At 32.1% G+C, this 23,464-nt stretch overlaps 2 protein-coding genes across 4 annotated transcripts; both read left to right on the forward strand.

Annotated features, from left to right (window-relative positions):
- Positions 1 to 6,208: 6,208 nt before the first annotated feature.
- LOC100802498 (cytochrome P450 90B1) lies at positions 6,209 to 11,499 on the forward strand. Of its 3 annotated transcripts, XR_412918.4 has the most exons (9): positions 6,244 to 6,697; positions 6,959 to 7,283; positions 7,381 to 7,533; positions 7,626 to 7,877; positions 8,025 to 8,117; positions 8,379 to 8,457; positions 8,628 to 8,734; positions 9,941 to 10,116; positions 10,798 to 10,925. XR_412918.4 is itself a non-coding variant. In XM_003517185.5 (8 exons), the coding sequence occupies exons 1-8, from the start codon at positions 6,483 to 6,485 to the stop codon at positions 11,044 to 11,046; spliced, it is 1,473 nt and encodes a 490-aa protein (XP_003517233.1). In that variant the 5' UTR covers positions 6,209 to 6,482; the 3' UTR covers positions 11,047 to 11,499. The 3 variants fall into 3 exon arrangements, 2 of the variants coding, with proteins under 2 accessions (XP_003517233.1, XP_040872210.1); XM_003517185.5 differs by lacking the exon at positions 9,941 to 10,116 and having other exon boundaries at positions 6,209 to 6,697; positions 10,798 to 11,499; XM_041016276.1 differs by lacking the exon at positions 10,798 to 10,925 and having other exon boundaries at positions 9,941 to 10,783.
- Positions 11,500 to 16,496: 4,997 nt separating this feature from the next.
- Positions 16,497 to 23,172, forward strand: LOC100803020 (succinate dehydrogenase [ubiquinone] flavoprotein subunit 1, mitochondrial). Its single transcript, XM_003517186.5, has 16 exons — positions 16,497 to 16,789; positions 17,022 to 17,189; positions 17,823 to 17,910; positions 18,216 to 18,362; positions 18,446 to 18,586; positions 18,828 to 18,913; positions 19,002 to 19,094; positions 19,191 to 19,254; positions 19,387 to 19,530; positions 19,871 to 20,058; positions 20,692 to 20,866; positions 20,947 to 21,117; positions 21,194 to 21,263; positions 21,354 to 21,474; positions 21,555 to 21,592; positions 22,869 to 23,172. Exons 1-16 carry the CDS (start codon positions 16,694 to 16,696, stop codon positions 22,969 to 22,971), a joined length of 1,893 nt encoding a protein of 630 aa, XP_003517234.1. The 5' UTR covers positions 16,497 to 16,693; the 3' UTR covers positions 22,972 to 23,172.
- The last annotated feature ends 292 nt before the right edge of the window (positions 23,173 to 23,464 follow it).

Genomic DNA, 23,464 nt, shown 5'->3' on the forward strand with positions numbered 1-23,464 from the left:
CGATATTTAATTTTGAATACTGTTATAGATATAAATATAATAATAATAATATATTTAATATTTATTATCACTTTTAGTAAATATTTAAAATTAGCTACTTTAAATTATATTTTATGAAAAATAATAATTAAAATTTACAATTTTATAAATATGCAGTTAAATTTAAAGTAATTCATAATAATTTATTTAATTAATAACTAAGGATGTAAATTAAGACATAAATATTTAGAGAGAGAGAGAGGGAGGGAGAGAGATAGGAGGGATCAATTGTAATTACAGCAGTGTAAATTGATAATAATTATTAAAATATATGTTATGATCAATTGTAATTACAAATAAAGAGTTTATTTTAGATGATTACAAATAAGAATTTTATAGATGTTGAATTAGTTATTAAAATAGATTTTATAAATAACTGTAATTACAAATAAGAAGTCTGTAGATATTAAATTATTTGTAAAGTAATATTCAAATTAAAAGTAATGGATAAATTATGATGAACTTCAATTTTTTACTGCATATATTAAAAATATAATTAATTATTTTTTAAAATTTTGAGATAATTTTATTTAATATATTTTTAAATATTTTAAAAAATAATATAAAAAATTAAATACAAAAATGAAATATATAATTTAATCTCGTGTTTAAAATCTAGTAATTTAATAAAATACACTCTACATATGTATATAACCAAGATATAATTTTGTCAAAAATATATATAGGTAAGTAGCACTTCAACTTCTAGACAGATCTTGTCACCAGCTACCAGACGCGCTGCAATGAGAATGAAACAGTAAGCCTAGTGTGTGCTTGGGTAGAATTATAAACATATGTTTGAGACAAACGCATGTTTCCAGATGTATCATTATTTTTGTTTTTATTTTCAATTTACTTCTATATTGTTGAATTTACATGAAATCATGCTCGTATTTTCAATTTAAATTCAAACACACACTGGGACTTCTCTGAGATTTGAAAAACTTTCTTGGTCCATGCCCAACTGAATTATTTTCTGTGGGTTCCACGAGTTCCCATGAAATTAAATTCTCTATGTTACAACTATATATGTTACATGCAGATCAAAACTCATTGACGCCGACATATGATTAAGCCCGTGACTGGTGCTGTTTACACCATCGAATAGTTTAATTTGTTATATAAATCATACATGTTATATTGATAGAGATAGTTGTAACATTTAACATATTTTATGATCTATTATTAAATGATACCTATTACTAGTATATAGTGTACACCACAGATTCTACAAATTAAATCCTTACATAAGAAGGAAATCTTTGTTATTAAATGCATAAGATATTTTTTTAATTTTAATCAACGAGCTATGAATATCTAAATAGGCATGCTATTTTTTTTAATTTTATTTTATGAAATAGGCATGCGTTTACTAGTATATTTGATCCGTCACGAGTTATACAAATCATTTTTTTTTTGGGAGACAGAAATTTCATGCTTAAATAATTTAAAAGGGGACTTTTGATATTAAATCATACTTAAACGCTAATAAGTTTAATAATATTAATAACAAAAACGTTGATATTTAATCATGTTAATCAACAATAATACAAAAAAAAAATTGTATTTAATAATGTTAATAAGTTAAGTACAAACTTTCTTAAAAAAAAGCGTTAATCGACTATAAAATTAATAATGCTAAGTATTGAATATAAACTAAGCATATCATCATAAATTATCTTTTTTTTTTCTCAGCAAAACAAAGCACATTATATATAAAAGGGTGTAAAGTAGTCATACTATACAAAACGGTACCAGAAGTACCTAAATACACAAAAGACTAACCATGACACTCCCCAAATAGCTCTAGTAGAACATTGGTTATAACAGGAGAAACTATACCCAGAGGCAACACAAGCAATCTATAATCGACAAAAAATATAACCCACCCAAGTGTAAAATCCAATACCAATCTACCATATGTACTATGTATGTAATTCATATGTATACTAGAATCCCCCGTACCCACCAAAAAACACTATACAATATCCTTATAGTCATTCCTCTTTCCCTTTTCTCGCCATGCTACAATTCTTACACCTAGTAAGCAAGCTCCGGTGTTAAGGCAACACTGTGAGAGGAAGTAAAAAAACGAATCGTCATATACTTTAATCCAGCTCCATGAATGAAAGAGTACCCCCTGCAACAGGTTTTGTAAATGGAATTCATAATTGTTGAAAATGATATCATTTCTAGTTTTTCAGATCATCCATACAACCGCACACCAGAAGAACTTTAATCTAATTTGCCTAATCCGATTGGCTCCCACAAGGTTATGTTGACGAAAATGATCACCAATCGATCGAGAGGGCACCACGGATAAATTTATCCAACCATAACAAACATTCCAAACTTCTGTGATCATCGGGCACCCGACCAACAAATGTTCCATGGTTTCTAAAGTATTCAAACAAAATTTGCAATTATAATTTTCTTCATCCACCCTAATGTTCCTACTCATCATAAATTATCTTATTATGTACAACGTGCAAAGCAATGTTTTTTTATACTTTGCAAAGCAATGTAAATGGATGTAATCATTGACTTGATTAAAGTATTAGTTACCGGTAAAATATAAGTATGTTTTTGTAATCATTTTACACTATTTCATCCAATTCAGTTCAACTGTGGGTGATCCGATTCCATTTCACCCAGCCTAATCACTGTTCTGTCTAAACATCGATTTAACAACCTAACTAATCCAGGAGCTTAAAACATTTTCAATAAGGAATCTTCCAAAAAAAAAAAATTAATCTCAAAAGTTAATCTTGTTAAGATTGATTATTGACGTATGATGTTAGATCTCTAGATCGAGTTCTTATAAAAGGATTGCTAAGATATGCATTTATTTCAAAAAAACAAAAAATTACTCTCTCAATAAAATTGATTTGCATCCAATTCTTATAGGATAAAAAAAAGGTTAAACACTATTAGAATAAAAAAAATATAAGAGATCTTGAAAGTCATATAACACTATAGGATCCATAAAAAATGACTAAAATCTTAAAATAAAATCTTTTATTAAAAATGCTCTTAACCATCTAGATTAGTATGGGTGGTTTGGTTCATAATAAAATGGATCCAGTCATTCAATTCAATCCAATCCTAATTTAATGATATTGCTGTAATTTTGCATAAATAAATATCCATAGCATGTAGGGATTAGATTGGATACTAACTTCTAAATAATTAGCACAAAATAAACATAGTATATTTATTTGTATATAATTATTTATTTATATAATTTAAATATAATATTTTCATATATTGTATTTATTTTTATAATTTATATGTCAATATATATATAATTGATATGATTATTTACTTTTGTAATTTAGATACTACTATATATTTATGGTTTATATATTAGTATATTTTTGTGTAAAGTTTATATAGTTGTATAACACACATTTTTATAAAATTAAAAAATAAATATACTTTCATATAATTTTTATTATTATTGGGTAATTTAAATATTTATTTTAATGATTTATATATTAGCACTTTTTATGTAATGTTTCGAACCCCTATGATGTGTATATTTATTCATGAGACTTAATAATAATATAATTTGATGTAATAATTATTTTTCTCCGCTTTACACACTTAATCAAGAAATTTGTGTGTGTACGTATTCAGACGGGAGTACATGTGCTTTATGAAAATATTTAAAATAATGTAAAAAATATATATTTGTATAATAAAATATAAATTTTAAATTATATAAAGAAATATCTAATCAAAACACTTGGAATTTTGAAATTATCCATCAAAATACATCAACAGTTTTCACATTTATGTTTTGAACAAATATTTTTGTTAAGTACAACCTCTTCATTTTAAAACAGTTATTAATTATTTTACCTTTTGATAATATTTAAATTAATTCTATACACGATTATGATACACCCCATTTCTTTTATTAGATCTTTAATTAGCCCCTCCAATTTGTAACTAAAACTTTCATCTTGTGTTGTGTCTCTCAATATCGAAACGTACGATCAGCGGTAACTACACTAATATTTGGATATGATTTTATTTTAAGTAGTTTTTCGTTTTAAAATTTGAATAAGAAGTTTTTATACAGATCGATTCGATATTATATTATAAAACTGAATATGATTTGGTTGATAAATTTACTTTTAACTTTTTGTAAGAGATGATAAATTGATGTTAGGTGTCATACTAAACTTACATTATATAATATTTTTTTAGGGTATAAAACTAAGTAAACCAACCATTGAATTGAAATTTTATAAAGTAAGTTAAGTTTATAAAATTTTATATAAATCAAAATCCATCTAATTAACTGATACTATATTGCACTTCTTTGTTTTGATGGATAATAATTATTTAAAATATAGGTAAAGTCTATTGCTAGATAACAAGCTAACAAATGTTTAAATTAAGCGATATATATATATATATATATATATATATAGAGAGAGAGAGAGAGAGAGAGAGAGAGAGAGATTATACCATATAGTTTAATTGAAATTGGTTAATTTAGTATTTTTAATAATAATGTAAATGTAAAAAATTGATATTTGATGTTGATTAATTTCTGTCAATTTATGTAAACCTATATATTTTAGTTTGTAAGTACATCTTTTGTTTAAAAAAACACAAGTATAAAAAAATGTTAAGTGGGAAAATCATATATACGATCTACGAATCTAGCTTTCAACGAATGATCAAGTCAGTAGGTGAAAGACAAAAAAGAATAAATTATGATAATGATGTGTAATTGATGATTGATTTTACTTAAATACCTTATTTTTTGACAGGAAAGTTTGTTAGATAGTATGTATCACGTGACCCACATGATGATAATTGATAGTTTACTTCTTTGTAGGGCATGTAACTTCACTTAATATTTATGTTAAATCAAACCATGCCCAAATATAATATAGAATAAAAATTATTTGTAATATTTTGGAAGTGTGATATATATATATATATATATATATATATATATATATATGAGAGAGAGAAAAATCGCGAACATAATATTTTTTTTTATCAAGTTCCTTGACAAAAGATACTTTAGAGAAACAAATAGTTATATATATAATGATTATAATTTGGTTAACTACATCTTTAAAATAATTACTTAAAAATAATATTTAAGATAATTTTTAATTATTTAAAAGTATTAAATACATTAATGCATGAAAATAAAACTCAAATAAAAATATTAACAATCTTTTAAGAATTTAAGTTTCCAATTATTGTCTGGGTATTTTAAGATAGAGGAGTGCTGAAAATATATTGTTTTTATTGCATTCCTATTTTATCGTTGATTAATATTTAGTAAAAACTATAAAATCAACACAGATTTAATAAGTGAGAAGTGAAAAAAAATTATAATTTCTAATAAATTTTAATTTATAATAAAGAGACTATTTAAAAAAAGGGTTAGAAATTGTGTTGTTAGTTTTTCTTTCTAGGACATGTTTGATTCTTTTCTTCTTTTTTTTTTTTTATTTTGAAAAACGAGTTTTGATCAATTTTATGCTATTTAGCAATTAATTTTTTATTTAAAATATTTTAAGATTTGAAAATCATTTTTAAAGTAGTTTTAAAAACCTAAAGAAAAAATTCGTGTCATCTTGTTCAACATTTCTTTTAATTCTACATTCTCTTTTGTATCTTGTACCTCTTTCTATCAGTCTAAAAACATTTTTTGAAAATAAAAATTAAATATACTCTTATAATTCTTGATATTTCCAAAAGAGCAGAAAGTTTTCCTGCCTAACAAGTTAACAGAAGAAGATAAAACTTTATAATTTATACTTTCCATTCACCCAAGGGGGAGAAAATAAAAAAGATGAAGAAAGAAGGGAGCAGAAAGAAAAAGACAAAGTATTCATTAATCCCTGCATGCCTGGAACCTCTCTCCGAAAATCAGAATAGGGGAGAGCGAAGGCAAAAAAAAAACAAGTGAGAAGAAAAGCAACACTGCTTGGTAGTACTTAGTAGGATGGGTTTAGCCTAAAGTGTAATGCAACAGAAGAAAGGTAGCACAGAGATTTTTTAATTTTAAGAAAAGAAGAAATGATGAGGTTAATGAAATATAATTAAAGCATAAACAAAATTAAAATTGTAAAGCTTACAGTTTTCCAAAGTGTAAAGCCAATTTGCTGGTTGCTACTTTCCGCTGTTTTCGCTTAAAGTAAGAAGAGAAGCTTATAAAAGCACCCTATTGGCTTCACGCTCTCATTAGCTCAGATTTCATTGAAAAAATCACCTGCTTTGGTCATTTTATTACGCCATAAAATGGAAACTCCTTTTCAGCCCATGTTAAACCTTTTCTAGTTTTCTCTTTTCTTATACCCAAACACACACAACACAAGTCACATTTTTTGGCTTTTAAAACAGAGAGAGAGAGAGAGAGAGAGAGAGATTACAAAGATCAGAATCAGACAGGCTAGCTTAGCTCCATGTCTGACTCACTCTTAACTTTCTATTCTCTTTCAGCCATTCTTGCTCTTCTCCCAATCTTCATCTTCATTCTCATCAAAAGAAAGCAAAGCAAACCCAGGCTCAACCTTCCCCCAGGTAACATGGGTTGGCCATTTCTTGGTGAAACCATTGGCTATTTGAAGCCTTATTCTGCCACCACAATAGGGGAATTCATGGAGCAACACATAGCAAGGTAAAATAACTACCCACTTACCAACGGAGGTTGTGTCTAACGAAAGGGATTAGTCTCCCACAACATAGTGAACTAAGGTTCAAATTTCTGTTGGAAGAGATGCCTATATTTAGTGTTTGACGGAGTCTCGAACAGGATTATCTCTCTCCGAAGGATGATAACTTTGCGAAAACCGGAAAAAAAAAAAAAACACTACCCGCTTAACACAATCTAGAGAGGGACTCTATCACTCTAATTAACATGCCAAATGTTTGTTCTCAGGTATGGTACAATTTACAAGTCAAAACTGTTTGGGGAGCCAGCAATAGTGTCAGCAGATGCAGGACTCAACAGGTTCATTCTACAAAACGAAGGGAAATTGTTCGAGTGCAGCTATCCTAGAAGCATCGGTGGAATACTAGGAAAATGGTCCATGTTGGTCTTAGTTGGTGACATGCATAGAGACATGCGGGTTATATCACTCAACTTTCTAAGCCACGCCAGGCTCAGAACACACCTCTTGAAAGAGGTGGAGAAGCAATCCCTCTTGGTTCTGAACTCTTGGAGCCAAAATTCCATATTCTCAGCCCAAGATGAAGCTAAGAAGGTACCTTTTTGTTTCCTATATAATACACTTGAGTCAAATGAAAAGAGCATTAAATTTCCTATTCATGTCACTTTCAATTGGCTTACATAAATCGCAGTTCACCTTCAATTTAATGGCTAAGCATATCATGAGCATGGATCCTGGGGATATCGAGACAGAGCAACTAAAGAAAGAGTACGTCACTTTCATGAAAGGGGTGGTTTCCGCGCCATTGAATTTACCTGGAACTGCATACCGAAAGGCATTGAAGGTAACAACTAATAATAATTAATTATTTAGAGAACTTCATTTTTTTTTTATTTTTTCTAATCTTGTCATTTGATATTTGTCTATGTTTCACAGTCTCGGTCCATTATACTAAAGTTCATAGAGGGGAAAATGGAAGAGAGAGTTAGAAGAATCCAAGAGGGGAATGAGAGTTTGGAGGAAGATGATCTTCTAAACTGGGTTTTGAAGCATTCGAATCTTTCAACGGAGCAAATTCTTGACTTGATTCTCAGCTTGCTCTTCGCTGGCCATGAAACTTCGTCGGTAGCCATAGCTCTAGCCATTTATTTCTTACCCGGTTCTCCTCAAGCTATACAACAGTTAAGGGTAAGCAAGTACAGCCATGATGTCACGTGGAATATTGTCTTTTAACACTTCTCTGACCCTGTTCAGCTTCTTACACATACCCACTTGACTCAAAATTTTACTAGTGATAATTAGTTTTCTCATTTTTGTGAAAAAATATAATAATAGGAAGAACACAGAGAAATTGCCAGAGCCAAAAAGCAAACAGGGGAAGTTGAACTCACTTGGGATGACTACAAACGAATGGAATTTACTCATTGTGTAAGTGACATGATAATAAATGAATTATGGCGGTCTACTTGTCTTTATTTATTTCTAGTAGTAATTATTATTTGATGAACAAGTTGGTAGTTAGCAATATTATATGGGATGATGAAGCCGTTTAAAGTGTATACAACAGAACGGCATTATCAGTAAATTTGATAACACAAAATTATTAGGATTAAGAAAAAATATTATGTGTGCAAGTGTATATATATATAGAGTATTGTATTTATGAATTATTTGTTCCATTTTGTGAAGGTTGTGAACGAGACACTTAGGTTGGGAAATGTTGTGAGGTTTCTCCACAGGAAGGCTGTGAAAGATGTTAGCTATAAAGGTATGTTTGGAGGATATAGAATTAGCATTTTTTTAAAGTAGAAAGATGAAAAAAGAATTCTTTTGTGGAAAAAGAAAAAGGAAAGATAAAAAAGCATAGTTTAGGAGTTATAGTAAAGGGAAATTAAAGTCGCTGGAAATCGAATTGAAAATGTTGTTCGTGTTTGAAAGGTTATGACATTCCATGTGGGTGGAAAGTCCTTCCGGTGATTGCAGCCGTGCATCTGGATCCTTCACTTTTTGACCAACCTCAACACTTCAATCCATGGAGATGGCAGGTCAATTCTACTTATAACTATAGACAGCACGCGTTGCATAATTATTATTGTGCATCCTTTTCTTTTCTCCTCTTCTTCTTCTTCTTTTCTTAAAGCCAATGCTTAGTATAAAATACTATATATCTATTAGGAAAAGGGAAAAAGAATAATAAGCAGAGAGGTCCCCAAGCACTTGAATTGGTCCTTGCGGTGGATCCCCACATGCAATCACTGCCTCATTGGCTTCCTTTCCTTGAAGGTGTGTGGTGTGAACAAAATTTAGTTTAATTTCGGGGTCCGGATTTTGCCCAAAATGTCACCCCGTAATAGTTACAACATGGTTTCTAGGTCCTAGCTCATTTAGCTTCGTGAGTTATCTTCCTTCCAGAACACAAACAAGTTTTTACGTTCGGCGCTTCTGAATCAGACCCAACATAACGTACACACGCCGTACGCTTTGACAAATGCTTCATTTCATGTCACCCCCCTTTGATCATTCTAGTTGACTTGATCCTAACTAGCTATAGCCAATTAATACCTCCGTCCAAATTCCCAAACACAGCCTTATATATTTAATTATTCATCACCAAACTAAGCACATGCTTCTAAAGTTCCAACCTAATAACCTATGGTAGCCCCCCCCCCCCTAACTAAATTATTCACGGAAGGTCAAGATTCAGATGATTAATTAATTAATTAATTAATTAACGTATCCCCTCAACAATGGTCATTGTTCAAGGAATGATGGGAGTTTATATTTCTTTTCAATTATTAACTTCTTATTTTTATTTTGTAAAGAAAAAAACGTAGGACATACTAGATATAGATATAGATAGTCATATAGATATGCTAGTTTTTTGGATACGCATTAATTGGCACCGTGAAGTTTTAGTTATCACTTGATTTAGCGATGGTAAGAAACCATTGTCCGAAATGGCGAATAACCAAAGGATGTGGCCTACATGCACAATGGAGGATCAAGTGGGTCCATTCCATGCATCTCAAACAGTGGCGAATGAGCATCTGCATCGTTAAGGGTAGTGTCAAGTTTCACGAATAGGAAGGTGATAAGGATGAGGTGGTGGTGGTAGTCAGCCATTGCGTGTGTTTAAGAAGCAGCTGAATCCAACGTTAACGAACTATAACATAAGTAGTTGCTTTGATATTTGCACATAGAAACATGTAATTTTTCTGTTTAACGTGATTTTCATCACTAAATTGAAACAGAGATTACGACAACTAGGAATACCATTAGCAACAAATTAACGATGATGATGCGGTGGGTTGAGACTTGAGATGATGAAGTGTCATGATCAGAGAAGGGGATGTTGTGAACAGTACGGACGTGGGTCCCAATGGATGCGATGATGATGAGCATGGCTCTTTTGTGAACGTGTGGGCAGGTACTGAGGTTCCAGACCATTAAAGCCCATGTGGAAGTGGGCCTCACACATGCACGTGCATATGTGCTTTTCTTTTTTCGCAACCTGGTCCTGCCCCGGCTCCTCTTCCCTTTTCTCCCAGATTTATTTATTTTAATTAATTAAAAAGTAAAAATAGCCAACATGTATGTAGCCAAGTGGGGAAAGCCATGATCCAATAGAGGATAACAATATGATGGTGACTAGTACCGTAGCCCGCTACAGCACCAGAAATTAATCATCAATCTAAAATTATTCATCTCGGTTTCTTGAATATATAAGTCCACGCTCTCATGATGTAATATATGTATTTATCCTGCTACCTATTTTGTGATGCTATTATTGTAGCTAGAGAACCATCCCATATCAATTAGAAATAGGCAGTTGCATTAATCAAGTGGGTTTGCTTTTGGAAAATATTTTATGAACACCTAAGATAGATATTCAGCATCTAGAGAGAAAAAAAAAGAAGAAATATAGGTATTTTCAAATTTATAATATGATAGGAAGAGTCAAGATAAGGATAAATGAGAAATATTAGTTGGATATTTACAATAAATGATGATTCATATATCGTTATTTTTTTCTTTTTCACATCATTTCTTGTCTTCCCATTTTTTATATTATTATTATTTTAATTGGATATTGATGTTGGTGGTGCAGAACAATGGTAGTCGTGGTGGAAGTTGTTCAAGCAAGAACACAGCAAACAACAACTTTCTTCCGTTCGGAGGAGGACCACGATTATGTGCAGGATCAGAGTTAGCTAAGCTTGAAATGGCTGTTTTCATTCACCATCTCATTCTCAACTACCATTGGGAATTGGCTGATACGGATCAAGCTTTTGCCTACCCTTTTGTCGACTTCCCCAAAGGCCTACCCATTAGAGTCCAAGCCCACTCTTTGCTTTGAGAAAAATTAGTTAGTAAGTTCACCCCAAATATGTAATAACTCCAAGCCTAGCCAATAACAGAGTCACACCTTGATCTAAATCAAACTACGTGAAGAATTTGAAGTTCCTAGCTCCAATGGCATTCCATACAAATCAAAAATATTTCCGACTTTCTCGCGTACAAAGGGAAGAGAAAAATATTAAGTACAATTGTACAAAGACAGGCATTAGGACCACTTCCCTTTCTTCTTCTTCCTTTTCCTTCAATTCCCCCTCTAGGCTGTAGTAGATTTTTACTGCCCCGTACCCCCACCCTCCCTCACATTGTACATTTTTATATATTCCTCCCAAATGCCCACCTCGAGTGAATATTTACTCATTTTTATTTTCCCACTATTGTATTGTAATCTATCTTTCTTACTATATATCATACTCCCAATTATCTTTTGTGTATAAATCATTTACGTTCTGTTGCTTTCCTTCACCGCTCCTTTACGCAAAGAGATTTCGTACGTCCCCAACACCACCGCGTACATGTGACTTATGTGCAACCCGTGCAAGACACAATTATGGAATATGTAATTCTCATTTGAATCCAACATTAATTGTTTATCATTATATTCACACACACCTTGCAAATTGGTAGTATTTTAAAATAATTTAAAAACGAAGACCAATGATACTATTAATGCTGATTTATTTTTTTGTTTCATATATGTTGTTACACTTTATTGTTTATTTTATACGTTAGGGGGGGTTGCAATCTGGGAGGCAGTTTAATTTGTTGTTGGGTGGCTATAAATGTTGTAACGGGGTTTGGACAAACACGGCATCCCTGGAAATTTATTAGTACAATCATAAACAATAACCAAAATAAGATGTGGAACTTTATGCGAGAGGCGTCTGAGTAACGATGGCATGGCACCAAACCAATTGCACGCTAGCTTTGACTTTGCTGTAACGTGATTAACTGCGAACGAGGAACTCGTGAAGGCCCCACTCGAGACTCCTCCATTAATCAGCATTCGGAATGTCGGTCACTCACTCTTTTCTTCCTTCGTTTTTAAGATTTTATTTATTTATTATTCACATCAATGCTGCTGGATTCATGAACCTATTAGTATTTATATTCAATTTCAACTTTTTATATTTTTTTTATAAAATTATTTACTAGCTAGGAGGAGTTTAGTCATGACTCATGATAGATAATCAACTACCATAAACTCAAAAGTTGTAGGAACATATTGAACACAGCAGACTTTTTTTTCTTTTTTTCTTGTTCTCTATTAAGCATGTATATTTGTTAAAACATTAAATATCTAGCATAATCTTGACGAGCCAAAAAATATTAATTAGAGTTTTCCAATTTTCGAAAGTTTTATAGAATGTCTGAATGAATCTTGTAATTATGGTTAAAAAAATGAAGAATCCTTATAATTTGGTATAAAACAGAAACAATATTCAGCTCATTCGGTCTACATCATTTTCATAAGAGAATGCCAAAATGGTGCGAAAAAGTTCGGTATGAATGGTTGACACGGAACAAGGTGTTCGGATAAGTTTAAAAAAAAAAAGTGAGGACTATGCACAATTAAACTCAAACACTTAAGTTAAGTATTGCTACTCGTAAAAATGATTATGATGTTTTGCACAGATAACTAATTAAACTGTTCGGGTTATTACACAAGTGATTAAATACATGAAGTTAAAATTAAATTATTTAAATGTTATTCGAATTATAATTTGATGCTTAATGAAAATAATTTTTTATTTTAAATCTCGAATTAGTCAGGATTTTTCTTAATAAGGAGGGTGAAAGTCAATGTTGAAGTAAAAAGTGAGATTAAAATTTACTTATTTAGCAAGTATCTCCATGCCTTAATCGTAAATAGTGCCAGATCATAGTGTTCTTGTCAGGTTATATTTGTCATGTAGCGTCAATATATTGTTAGGTTAACTTTCGCTATTTGATCGTATTGACGTGTCTTCGTCCTCCCCTTTCAATATGTATGGCCTACGCACATTATTACGTATCCAAATGGGAATTCTCCGAAAAATGATAAATGCGTAGTTCTCGGTGTCATAGAAAAAGCTTGGAAGGGGAAAAAAAAGGTAAAAAGAGGGTTGGGGACTTGGGACACAATCAACTGTCTTCTTTAACGACAAATAAAAAGCCAAAAATTGGCTGTTTCACAATCAGGTTAAATAGTTATCAAGTTCAGAAAAAGATCGACACTGTTTGTATTTTAACGAGGTTTACAAAATATTCCAGCCTAACAACAACAAAGTGGATGGGGATGATCATCAATAATTACGCAACGAAGAAAACGACTATTGCTTCCCTCAAAATCAAAACAAATATTGAGTTCACCGACAAATCCAACATCTCCTGGTCCCCCGGATAATGAATCAAATTACAGATTACATACTTTGATATTATCATCAGTTAGAAGTTAGTTATTTTCTGTTTCCTTTTTAAATAGTTAGGATTTGTTTGGTTTAACTTTGGGTTTAACACACACACATTCTCATGCATATTTTGTGAGAAATAGAAATTTAAAACTTTAATTTTTCGTGGGAAGCTTCTTAACGGAAAATCAAAGACGACGCACTTAGTTTGTTATCAAGTTATTTAAAACGGATATTTGCTTAATTCACTTGCAATTTGTTATGTACCATACACAACTAAGTGCAATTCCATGATATATATTAGTTCCAGCAATTCAATGAATCTACCCGTCTAATTAATTAAGAATTAAAATTATCGCAGAGGATTTGTGACTTTTTATTCCACTATTACTGTAAGTTTAGTTGCAAAACGCAATGATTCGGTGAAGCACGACAAAGGTCCATAATGCAAGGCGTAACCGGATAAGCGTTTTTGTTCTTATTCATAACCGCATAAGCGTTTATGAATTGACACCTAACAAGTTGTGGTGTTCTTTCTTTTGCGGTTCAATAATTCATGGACTTACATTAAGTGTAAAGGGACTTCTAGCCCCAACAAAATGGGAAAATAATTGTTGAGAACCTTAATACTAGATGATACGTACCTAAAGAGAGATACAGAAAAAAGGGAAAAAAAATGTGCGAACGATAGGTGTTATGATGTAATAAAAAGAGATGGAGAAAAATAACAAAGTGTTGAAGAAATATGCGTGTTTATATATCATCATTGTTAAAATGTGATTCAAGGATGCTTTAGATCTATATATGATGACAAAAAACAAAATCTAGATATGGTGCTGTAGATACCCCAAACGGAAGATTAAGTGAATGACAGACAATGAATTATTTTTGAAGAGAAAATGACTTTGTTTCAAAAGTTCTCTAAATAATGTCTTTTGATTCAAAGTTTATATAGCTTCAAAAATAAGTTCGTCCAAATAAATATGTGTTATTGTTAACTTAAGAGTCTAGAGAGTTTTTGATGATTTTTTTGAAATTTTTTTTTTGCAAAAAATACTTCTCCCTTAACATGCTATAAGTCATCTATAGCATTACAATGTTATTGGAAACTTGAATGGGATATTTCTTTGTTCAATTAATAGTGATTTTCACGTTTTATTCTCGGTGGAATGATTCTCCTGTATTAAATGACACTAATTTATTGTAGAATTACATATTTCATAATTTTTGGTGTTGTATATTAATCCTTTCAACTATTTTTTATTTATTATTGTTTATTTTTTATATCTAGATTAGTTATGAAGTTAGAATATCCTAATGAATTTTATATCTAGATTAGTTTTGAAATTAGAAAATCTCAAAAGATATAACTAATTGTGTAATATATATTTTGTTTATCACCCTCTGATGTTATTCTATCATAGCATTTCAAATTTATATTACAAAATCAATATTAATAAAATAGTGTTTGAGTTTTCTAACGAGTAAATACTGACTACAAATGAAATTACTTTTATCCAGTTAGTTTTTATTTGTAATCAGTATTTACTCGTTAGAAAATTCAAAAACCATGATGTGTTTTGTTAATATTAATTTTGTAATTTTGAAATGCTATGATAGAATAATACCATAGAGTGATAAACAAAGTATATATTATTGTAAAAAATATTGTTATAACATTTTTTCCCTGAGCTTGCATTATTACAATTTATGATTATGATTCATGATTTTTTATAAATGTATATGGACCTTTCTTGGGTTTTTTTGCCTCACATTATGCAATGTTTAACATTGCCGGGTATGGACACTAGTTCAATAACAATTAACACTTTTTTTCTATATAAAAAACAACTACAATTTTTCGTCTCAACTTATGAAAATAAGTAAAAACATGATAAATGGGTTTTGAGAGGCCCTTCTCTACTCGGTCGAGATCCCTAGCCTTGTTAAAATACTGGACCCCCAGCCCACTTCAATTTCATGTTCCAATACATTTTTGAAAACAACGCACTTATAATATACAAAATATTTGGGAAAATTCTTAAAAATAGTTTAATTGATATGATAAAAATATCATTATACCTATTTTCACGTATTACCCTGTGACCATTATTTTAAATTTGATATAATGTTCTTTTAATAAATAAAAATCTTATTTATTTGACGAGAATACCCTTGTGAGTACTTTTGCCAATGCAACTTGGAGCAAAACAACATAAAGGCACGACTTAAATTTTGAGATGAATGTCGCTAGTGTTCCCAAGGAAGAAACGGGGATCATTGTCCACTTGACAACATGGGAAGTTTTTATTGCACCAAGAGGTAACACCTTAACAAACTTCTATATGAATATTTATGTATATAACCAGAATTTTTACAATATTGTTGGGTGGTTGGGTGGAGGTGTTGACTATTACACAAAGAAGGGTATTTTTATCCTTTAATTACTATTGTGGGGAGCAGGAAGAAAAAAGGGGTTCAGGAAGTAATTTCCATTATCATAACTACTACTGTAAACCCACTGGCCATGGGCCATTTTGGTTGGGTTAATGCCTTTTTAACGTTACCAGATCAAAAAGGAAGGAAAATTCTTCCCAAATTCTTACTATACATTTGGTCCAACGAGCTGTCTCATTTTAATTAGGTTTGGGCCTTTGTCCGTGAAAATTATTCAGATTTTTGGGGCATTGCTATTGGCACGTGCAACCCTAACGACTATTTAGAGTTTAGACTTCCTACTTCTTCAAGAGCATTTTTTTTTTTACAAAAATATATAATACAAGAAAAACTTGCTTTTTAAATAAAATTAACACAACAAAAATAAGTTTCTACTATCTTAAAAAAAATTAAAACATGAAATTTATTTTGGTTGTATTGAATATTAAATATTTTCAATTACTTAAAAACTATTAATAAATATTTTTATAGTTTTGATATAGTAATTAAATTTTTAACATTTATACAAATAAACACATCGTTAGTTGTAAAAAATTGTAACTGTAATTTATTGGTCTAATTATTATCACTTAAACAAAGTCAAATTAAATACCTCTAGTGTTTTGCATTTGATCCACGTGTTCCCAATTGAAGCATCGCTCACCTTTCCCTTTGCGACGCCGTGAGAAACGAAAGCAAACAAAAAAAAAAAAACAGAGTGGGGTGGGAGGCACACGCACAAACGCAGAGTCAGAATCTCCATTCTCCAATCGGAGACAAAGCGAGCTCGAACGAACGAAGTAGAGTAGTGTGCTACGGAAAATGTGGCGGTGCATTGCTCGTGGACTCCGTGGACCTGCTTCCACCAGATCCACCTCCAATCACTCACTTGGATCTCACTTTTATAGATTCTTCTCTGTATGACTCCTCTCTTTCTTAGATTTTCCATTTAATTGATATTTAATCACTTTTCCTTTTGCTTTTGCTTCAATTTCATTTCGTTTTCACCTTTTGTATCTGTTAGATTAGATCTTTTTCCTGTCACTATATGTGGACGACGTTCTACTGAAGCTGAATCGTTTTACGTTTATTGCAAGTTTTACGTGGATGATGTTTTACAGAAGCTGAATCGTTTTTCTGTGTTGTGCAGAGTGGGGCGAACTCTTCGTACACCGTGGTGGATCATACTTATGATGCTGTTGTCGTTGGTGCTGGTGGCGCGGGATTGAGAGCTGCTATTGGACTTTCAGAACATGGGTTCAATACTGCTTGTATTACCAAGCTCTTCCCAACTCGTTCACACACTGTTGCAGCTCAGGTATGATATGAGGGCTTTACTAGCGCTCTGTTACACTGGTATTGTGGCTATTTGTTCTGCTTTATGTTATTCGCCATTGGATTTTTTGGTTGTTATACTTTGATTAACTAGTACCCAAATGTAAAAATTATTTCATTTAAGTGTAATTTATGATGAAAAAAAAAATCACGAATGACTTCGTGAAGGCTATTGGATGATGAGTTCAATTAGATGAAATCAACAGTAGCTTCCTTAGGTTTGTAATATAAATTTTATGCAAGTCGTAGTATGTTTTGTGATTTGATTTAAATACAGTCTTGGATCACTTCAACATTGTCACCACTTCCATTCATGATTCATTCTTGTTTGACACTTCATTATTATTTTGGATACATGACACTTTAAACTTGACTATACAATATGTTGTGTATCAATGATGGACAATGATTTAATCATTCCACTGCCAGGTTTGTGCTTTTAAAAAATCATTGAGATTATCCCATAGTGTATTATTTTTGTCTGCTTGTACAATTAGTTATGATGTAAACAGGATTGGATGGTGCACCGAAGTATATTAAGTTGACACTATCATGTCAAGCATCCCCCTCCCCCTATGCTGGCAACAGTAATTCATGAGAATAAAATTCTGTACAGGGCGGTATAAATGCTGCTTTGGGAAATATGACTGAAGATGACTGGAGGTGGCACATGTATGACACTGTCAAGGGAAGTGATTGGCTAGGTATAAACTCACCAAATCTTTGAAATTTTACATCTCATATATCCCAAAAATTTGATAAATTCTAAGAGTTTGTTGTTAGTTGTTACAATATCTTGCCTTAAAATATGTCTACTTCCAATGGAGAAGGTATGCCCTGTGTTTGTTTACCTAAAATTGAAAAATGAAATTTGGTACTTTTCTTTCTAAAGAAGCTTTAGGGCTTTTGCTGATAATCTAAGGCCTCTTTTGGTGCTTGTGCTAGCATGTTTTTTTTTTCTTTCTTTTTTGTCTTGTTTCTTAATTAATTCAAGCTCTATGGCCTACAGGAGACCAGGATGCCATCCAATATATGTGTAGGGAAGCACCTAAAGCAGTCATTGAGCTAGAGAATTACGGATTACCATTTTCCCGAACAGAGGATGGAAAAATATATCAACGTGCATTTGGTGGTCAAAGCTTAAACTATGGAAAAGGTATATCCAGAATTGGTGTAGGTTGTTAGCCTTTTACTTTGAGAATAAATTTAATCTTGACATCTTTTGTTGCTATAATATAGGTGGTCAAGCTTACCGCTGTGCATGTGCTGCTGATCGAACTGGACATGCTTTATTGCACACTCTCTATGGCCAAGCTATGAGACATAATACCCAGTTTTTTGTGGAATATTTTGCATTGGATCTTTTAATTAATAGTGATGGTAAGTTGTTGCAGAAAACATCTTGCTTTCACTTAATTTGCAATTAATTAACCTAATGAAGTCTTAGCCTTCATTGGTCTTGATGAGTAAATTTCCCATGTGCTTCACATCACTTGTTACAAATGTGTTATCTTTTTCAATGGTAATTTCTTTATTAAACAAGCATTCAATGGTGGAAATTTTTTTTTTTGTCTTGGTTGATGGTAAAGTTAACTAATTTCTTTCTATATTGGATATGTAGGCACTTGCCAAGGAGTGATTGCCTTGAATATGGAGGATGGAACACTACATCGTTTCCAAGCTGCTTCAACAATTTTGGCCACAGGGGTAACAACTTTCTTGTGGATGTTTGACGTTGATTTTTTTTTTTATTTCACTTATTTACGAATAGGTGAAATCTTCTATTCTGCTTCAGGGTTATGGTAGAGCATACTTCTCTGCAACCTCAGCACATACTTGTACTGGAGATGGGAATGCCATGGTTGCACGTGCTGGGATCCCTCTTGAGGTGTGTTTTTCCTTTTTGGTTGCTTATCAATATTAAGATGATATCCTTTGGCATTAGTCTTTTTTATCATTCACATGCTAGTCATAAATTTTGTAGGATTTGGAGTTTGTACAATTTCACCCAACCGGTATATATGGAGCAGGTTGCCTTATCACAGAAGGTGTGTAGTTTAAGTTCTATTTGCTACTTGTGCTTGCCTTTTTTTTTCTTTTCCCACTTTACAAACTCCTTGCCCAATTAAATTGGAATGCAGTGTTTTTCATTTTCTGATTTTAATTTTTGGACTCTTTAGGATCTCGTGGTGAAGGTGGAATTCTTAGGAATAGTGAGGGTGAGCGATTTATGGAACGATATGCCCCTACTGCAAAGGATCTTGCATCAAGAGATGTAGTTTCAAGAGCAATGACGATGGAGATTCGGGAAGGTCGTGGTGTAGGTATGTTGGCTTATGCTGATATATCCATGTCTTTGTGAAAGTTTATATTAACAAATACAAATTTTGATTGCTATTATATCGTGAGTAATTGTTGCAGCAGTGCTTAAATGAAAAACAGTGTTAAAGCTGTATAACTTGTATGTAAAATTCTAGAGATAGTTTTTTTCCTTAAAAAAAATTAAATCCTACAAATGAATGAATCATCTGAGCTAGATGAAAATCATGACCTCTCTATTCACTATATTGGTAATTGGAAAATATTCATTTATCAGTTAAGTTGGACAATTTGATGTTTTCATTTTTAAAGTAAGCTTGTATTAACTTTGGAAATTATTTGCAGGACCCCTGAAAGATCACATCTATCTCCACTTGAATCACTTGCCCCCAGATGTGCTCAAAGAGAGACTTCCTGGCATCTCTGAAACTGCTGCTATTTTTGCTGGTGTGGATGTTACAAAGGAACCCATTCCTGTTTTGCCAACTGTACATTATAACATGGGCGGTATTCCCACAAACCATTATGGAGAGGTAGAGTTAAACAAGCAGTTTGAAATGAGACTTCCTATTGAAAGGTTCAAAAATATAAAAAGTAATGAAAAAGAGAAGAAAAACCTAGGATAATTAACCACACTATAACTGTTGAATTTAAAGGGAGAGGAAGAGATAGAGGGAGATAGGGTGGGATTGCTTAAGTGAAATTGATTGATTGTACAGTACTTAGGTTATGCTGAACAACTATATATATTATATACTCTTATTATGCTATGGGAACTATTTCCTAGGCAAAGAGTAAATGGGTGCTACTTCCTAAAAACTAATTCCTATTAAAACTAAATGCATTTGACATGTGATGAGGGAACTTGTTCAATATATGATACATGAACTGCACCTAATTCTAACATTGTTTACTTGATGAATTAGTGCTCTGTGCTTACTTTTCTCCAATCTCCATTCTTTTGTCCTCTGTTCAGCTCTTCTCGTGCACAATATTTGAGTAAGAGCATGTCTAGCACAAATATTAATTGTTTGGGTTTGTTTTGGCCACAAAAATATTAATATTGTCATTGCATTTTGAGTTGTATCCCAAAGTAATTATCTAATATTATTCTATGAATAACATAAAAAATCAAAACTATAATTTAATGTCATTTTGAAATGCAGGTGGTTACCATTAAAGGTGACAATCCAGATGCAGTGGTTTCTGGATTGATGGCTGCTGGGGAAACGGCCTGTGCATCAGTCCATGGTGCCAATAGGCTTGGTGCAAATTCACTTCTCGATATTGTTGTTTTTGGTAGAGCTTGTGCAAATAGAGTTGCAGAAATCCGTAGACCAGGCAAGATTCTTTTCCAGTTATTGAAATAGATTGTGTGCACAAACATTAGTTTTTATAGAAGTATGCCATCCATTTTGCAGGAGAGAAACAAAAGCCTCTAGAGAAGGATGCTGGTCAGAGAACAATTGCATGGCTGGACAAATTGAGAAATTCAAATGGCTCATTGCCAACTTCACAAATTCGGTTGAATATGCAACGAGTAATGCAAAACAATGCTGCTGTGTTTCGTACACAAGAAACATTAGAAGAAGGTAATCCATTTTTTGTTATGTATATTTTATCCCTGTAACTAACTTCTTACTCTGAACTTATCTGCTGCTTTTACAGGTTGTCAATTAATTGATAAAACATGGGAGAGCTTCCATGATGTCCAGGTGAAGGACCGCAGTTTAATCTGGTAATTCCTTTTTTGGGAATGATTAATGTTCCTATTATTTCATGGATTCTGCTTGTTTAGTTTTAAAGTTTATTGGTTATATATTCACAGGAACTCCGACTTGATTGAGACTATTGAATTGGAAAATCTTTTGATAAATGCATGCATCACAATGTACTCTGCTGAAGCTAGGAAAGAGAGTAGAGGAGCTCATGCCCGTGAAGACTTCAAGGTCCGTTCTCCCTATCTCATGCAAATTTCATACCATTAACATGAATAGGGTACTTGACCATATTATGTTGGATTCTGCAGGTTAGAGATGATGGGAACTGGATGAAACACACTGTGGGGTAAGTCATGTTTAAATATACAGTTATTTAGTTTGCTATTTACAAAAGCAGGCACTTGAGTAGTAGAGTTGAAGTTGAGCTTTTTATTTCTATTTTCTAGTAGGAACCTTGATCCTTTTGGGTAATTTGGTTTGATGGAAAGGAATGGGGGTGGGTATGAAATGGAAATGGAATACTTATTCCTATGCTTTGTTTGTATAGGAATGAGATGATGACTCTTTTCCAGTTTCATATCTGTTTTACATTTTTTTTAAAAAGACTAAGCAGGCATGATTCAACCAGATTTGGGCCAACCAAATTTCTGGGCCTGAGTACAACTGAGGCTGAACTTTTGGATCAGATGGGTTGTATCATATTTTCATTATTTTGCATTTTATAACGTAATATCTATTTTTAAAATTGTAAGAACTCCCTTAGAAATGCTCATTGCTTGCAACTGCAATCATGTAACTAAACATGCCAGTGGGAGTGCTCTTGCTGTATTTAAGCTTTTTGTTTCTTAAGATCTGGAGTGCTCTGGACTTTCATATAATGTTGGAGCATCTAAGTGGCTCATTAAGTTGACGAACTAGTCTCTGGAACAAGATTGCCATTATCTTGTGCTTGTATTATGATGTATGGTTAAAAACATGATGATTTAGTCCCTCCAGCTGATTCTTGGCTCCTTGCTTGAAGATTTTCAGTGGCTGTGTAGTTTTTATGAGTAGTTGTTGATCAATGCAGTTTAATAATCACCCCTAATTTTTCAAGTGGTAAGATGAATCCCAAAGTTGAGCTTGCTCATTTTTTTGTGGGAAATTACTAGTATTGTCTCTGATAGTGATCTTTTACTCAATGACGGTTAATTTAGAGATGTAAGAATCATGGTATTTTGCAACCTATTAGAGAAGTTGGAAACCTTAGAGCAACCATTTGGTGTGAGAGAGATATTTTTATTTTAGTTATATTTCTGAATTCTGAGTTCTGACCAACTACTCTAAGTTAAGAATGGAGGTGTGAGAATGATCAATACCTTATCATGTCCTTTCAAGTAAGAGCTGTGTGAGCTTGAAATACAGATGACAAGGATCAATGTTTTTACCATGATCATATAGGGTTTGATTAATCGATTCACTATCAAGTAACCAACTATTCTAAAAGATAAAGTAGGTGGAGTCGGCTAACATGGAGATGATTTTGATTAAGTTGAATTGTTCACATTTATTCAGTTGAGTAGAAAACACTTGTGTCAGTAAGTTGATTATGTTAGCTAAAGCTTGTGTGCATTGATTTGCAGATTCTGGGAGAACGAGAAGGTCCGGTTGGACTACAGGCCGGTGCATTTGAATGTATTGGATGATGAGGTTGAATCATTCCCTCCCAAGGCTCGGGTGTATTAAAATACATGCTAACGGATGGATTAGACTTGTAGTCTCAATGTTAAATGACAGGGAAAAAATGCAATAAAATGTCCTAGATGTGTGATTTTGATTTTTTATGATAATTGTTGCATTCATCATCAATGTTGATTGATATTCCTGGCATCCTCAAATAACACTCTGTATTTGCAGCAGAAAATAATAGCAACACAGTTCTATTAACTGTTTGTATTTTGACATGATTTTGCTTATTTATCATATGCTAAGTTGGGCATATGCACGTTTCTAGTTTTTATTTTCTAAATCCCTCGTTCATTTTAAGTTTGTTTATCTAAAAAAGCACGGATGGGAGAAGCAAAAATGGCTTTACAAACTCAGTGTTCTTCTCAACCATGATTGGAAATCTCCTAGTTGTTAAGTTATCATGCGCAACTGTTTTAACTAAAGTGCTTCTATACAAGTTGTTTAAAGATGAGAAAATTAAAAAGTATAGGGCTGTTAGGATAAATTTTGT

This window comes from Glycine max, chromosome 1, assembly GCF_000004515.6.
Source record: "Glycine max cultivar Williams 82 chromosome 1, Glycine_max_v4.0, whole genome shotgun sequence".
In the NCBI taxonomy this organism is placed as follows: Eukaryota; Viridiplantae; Streptophyta; class Magnoliopsida; order Fabales; family Fabaceae; genus Glycine; species Glycine max.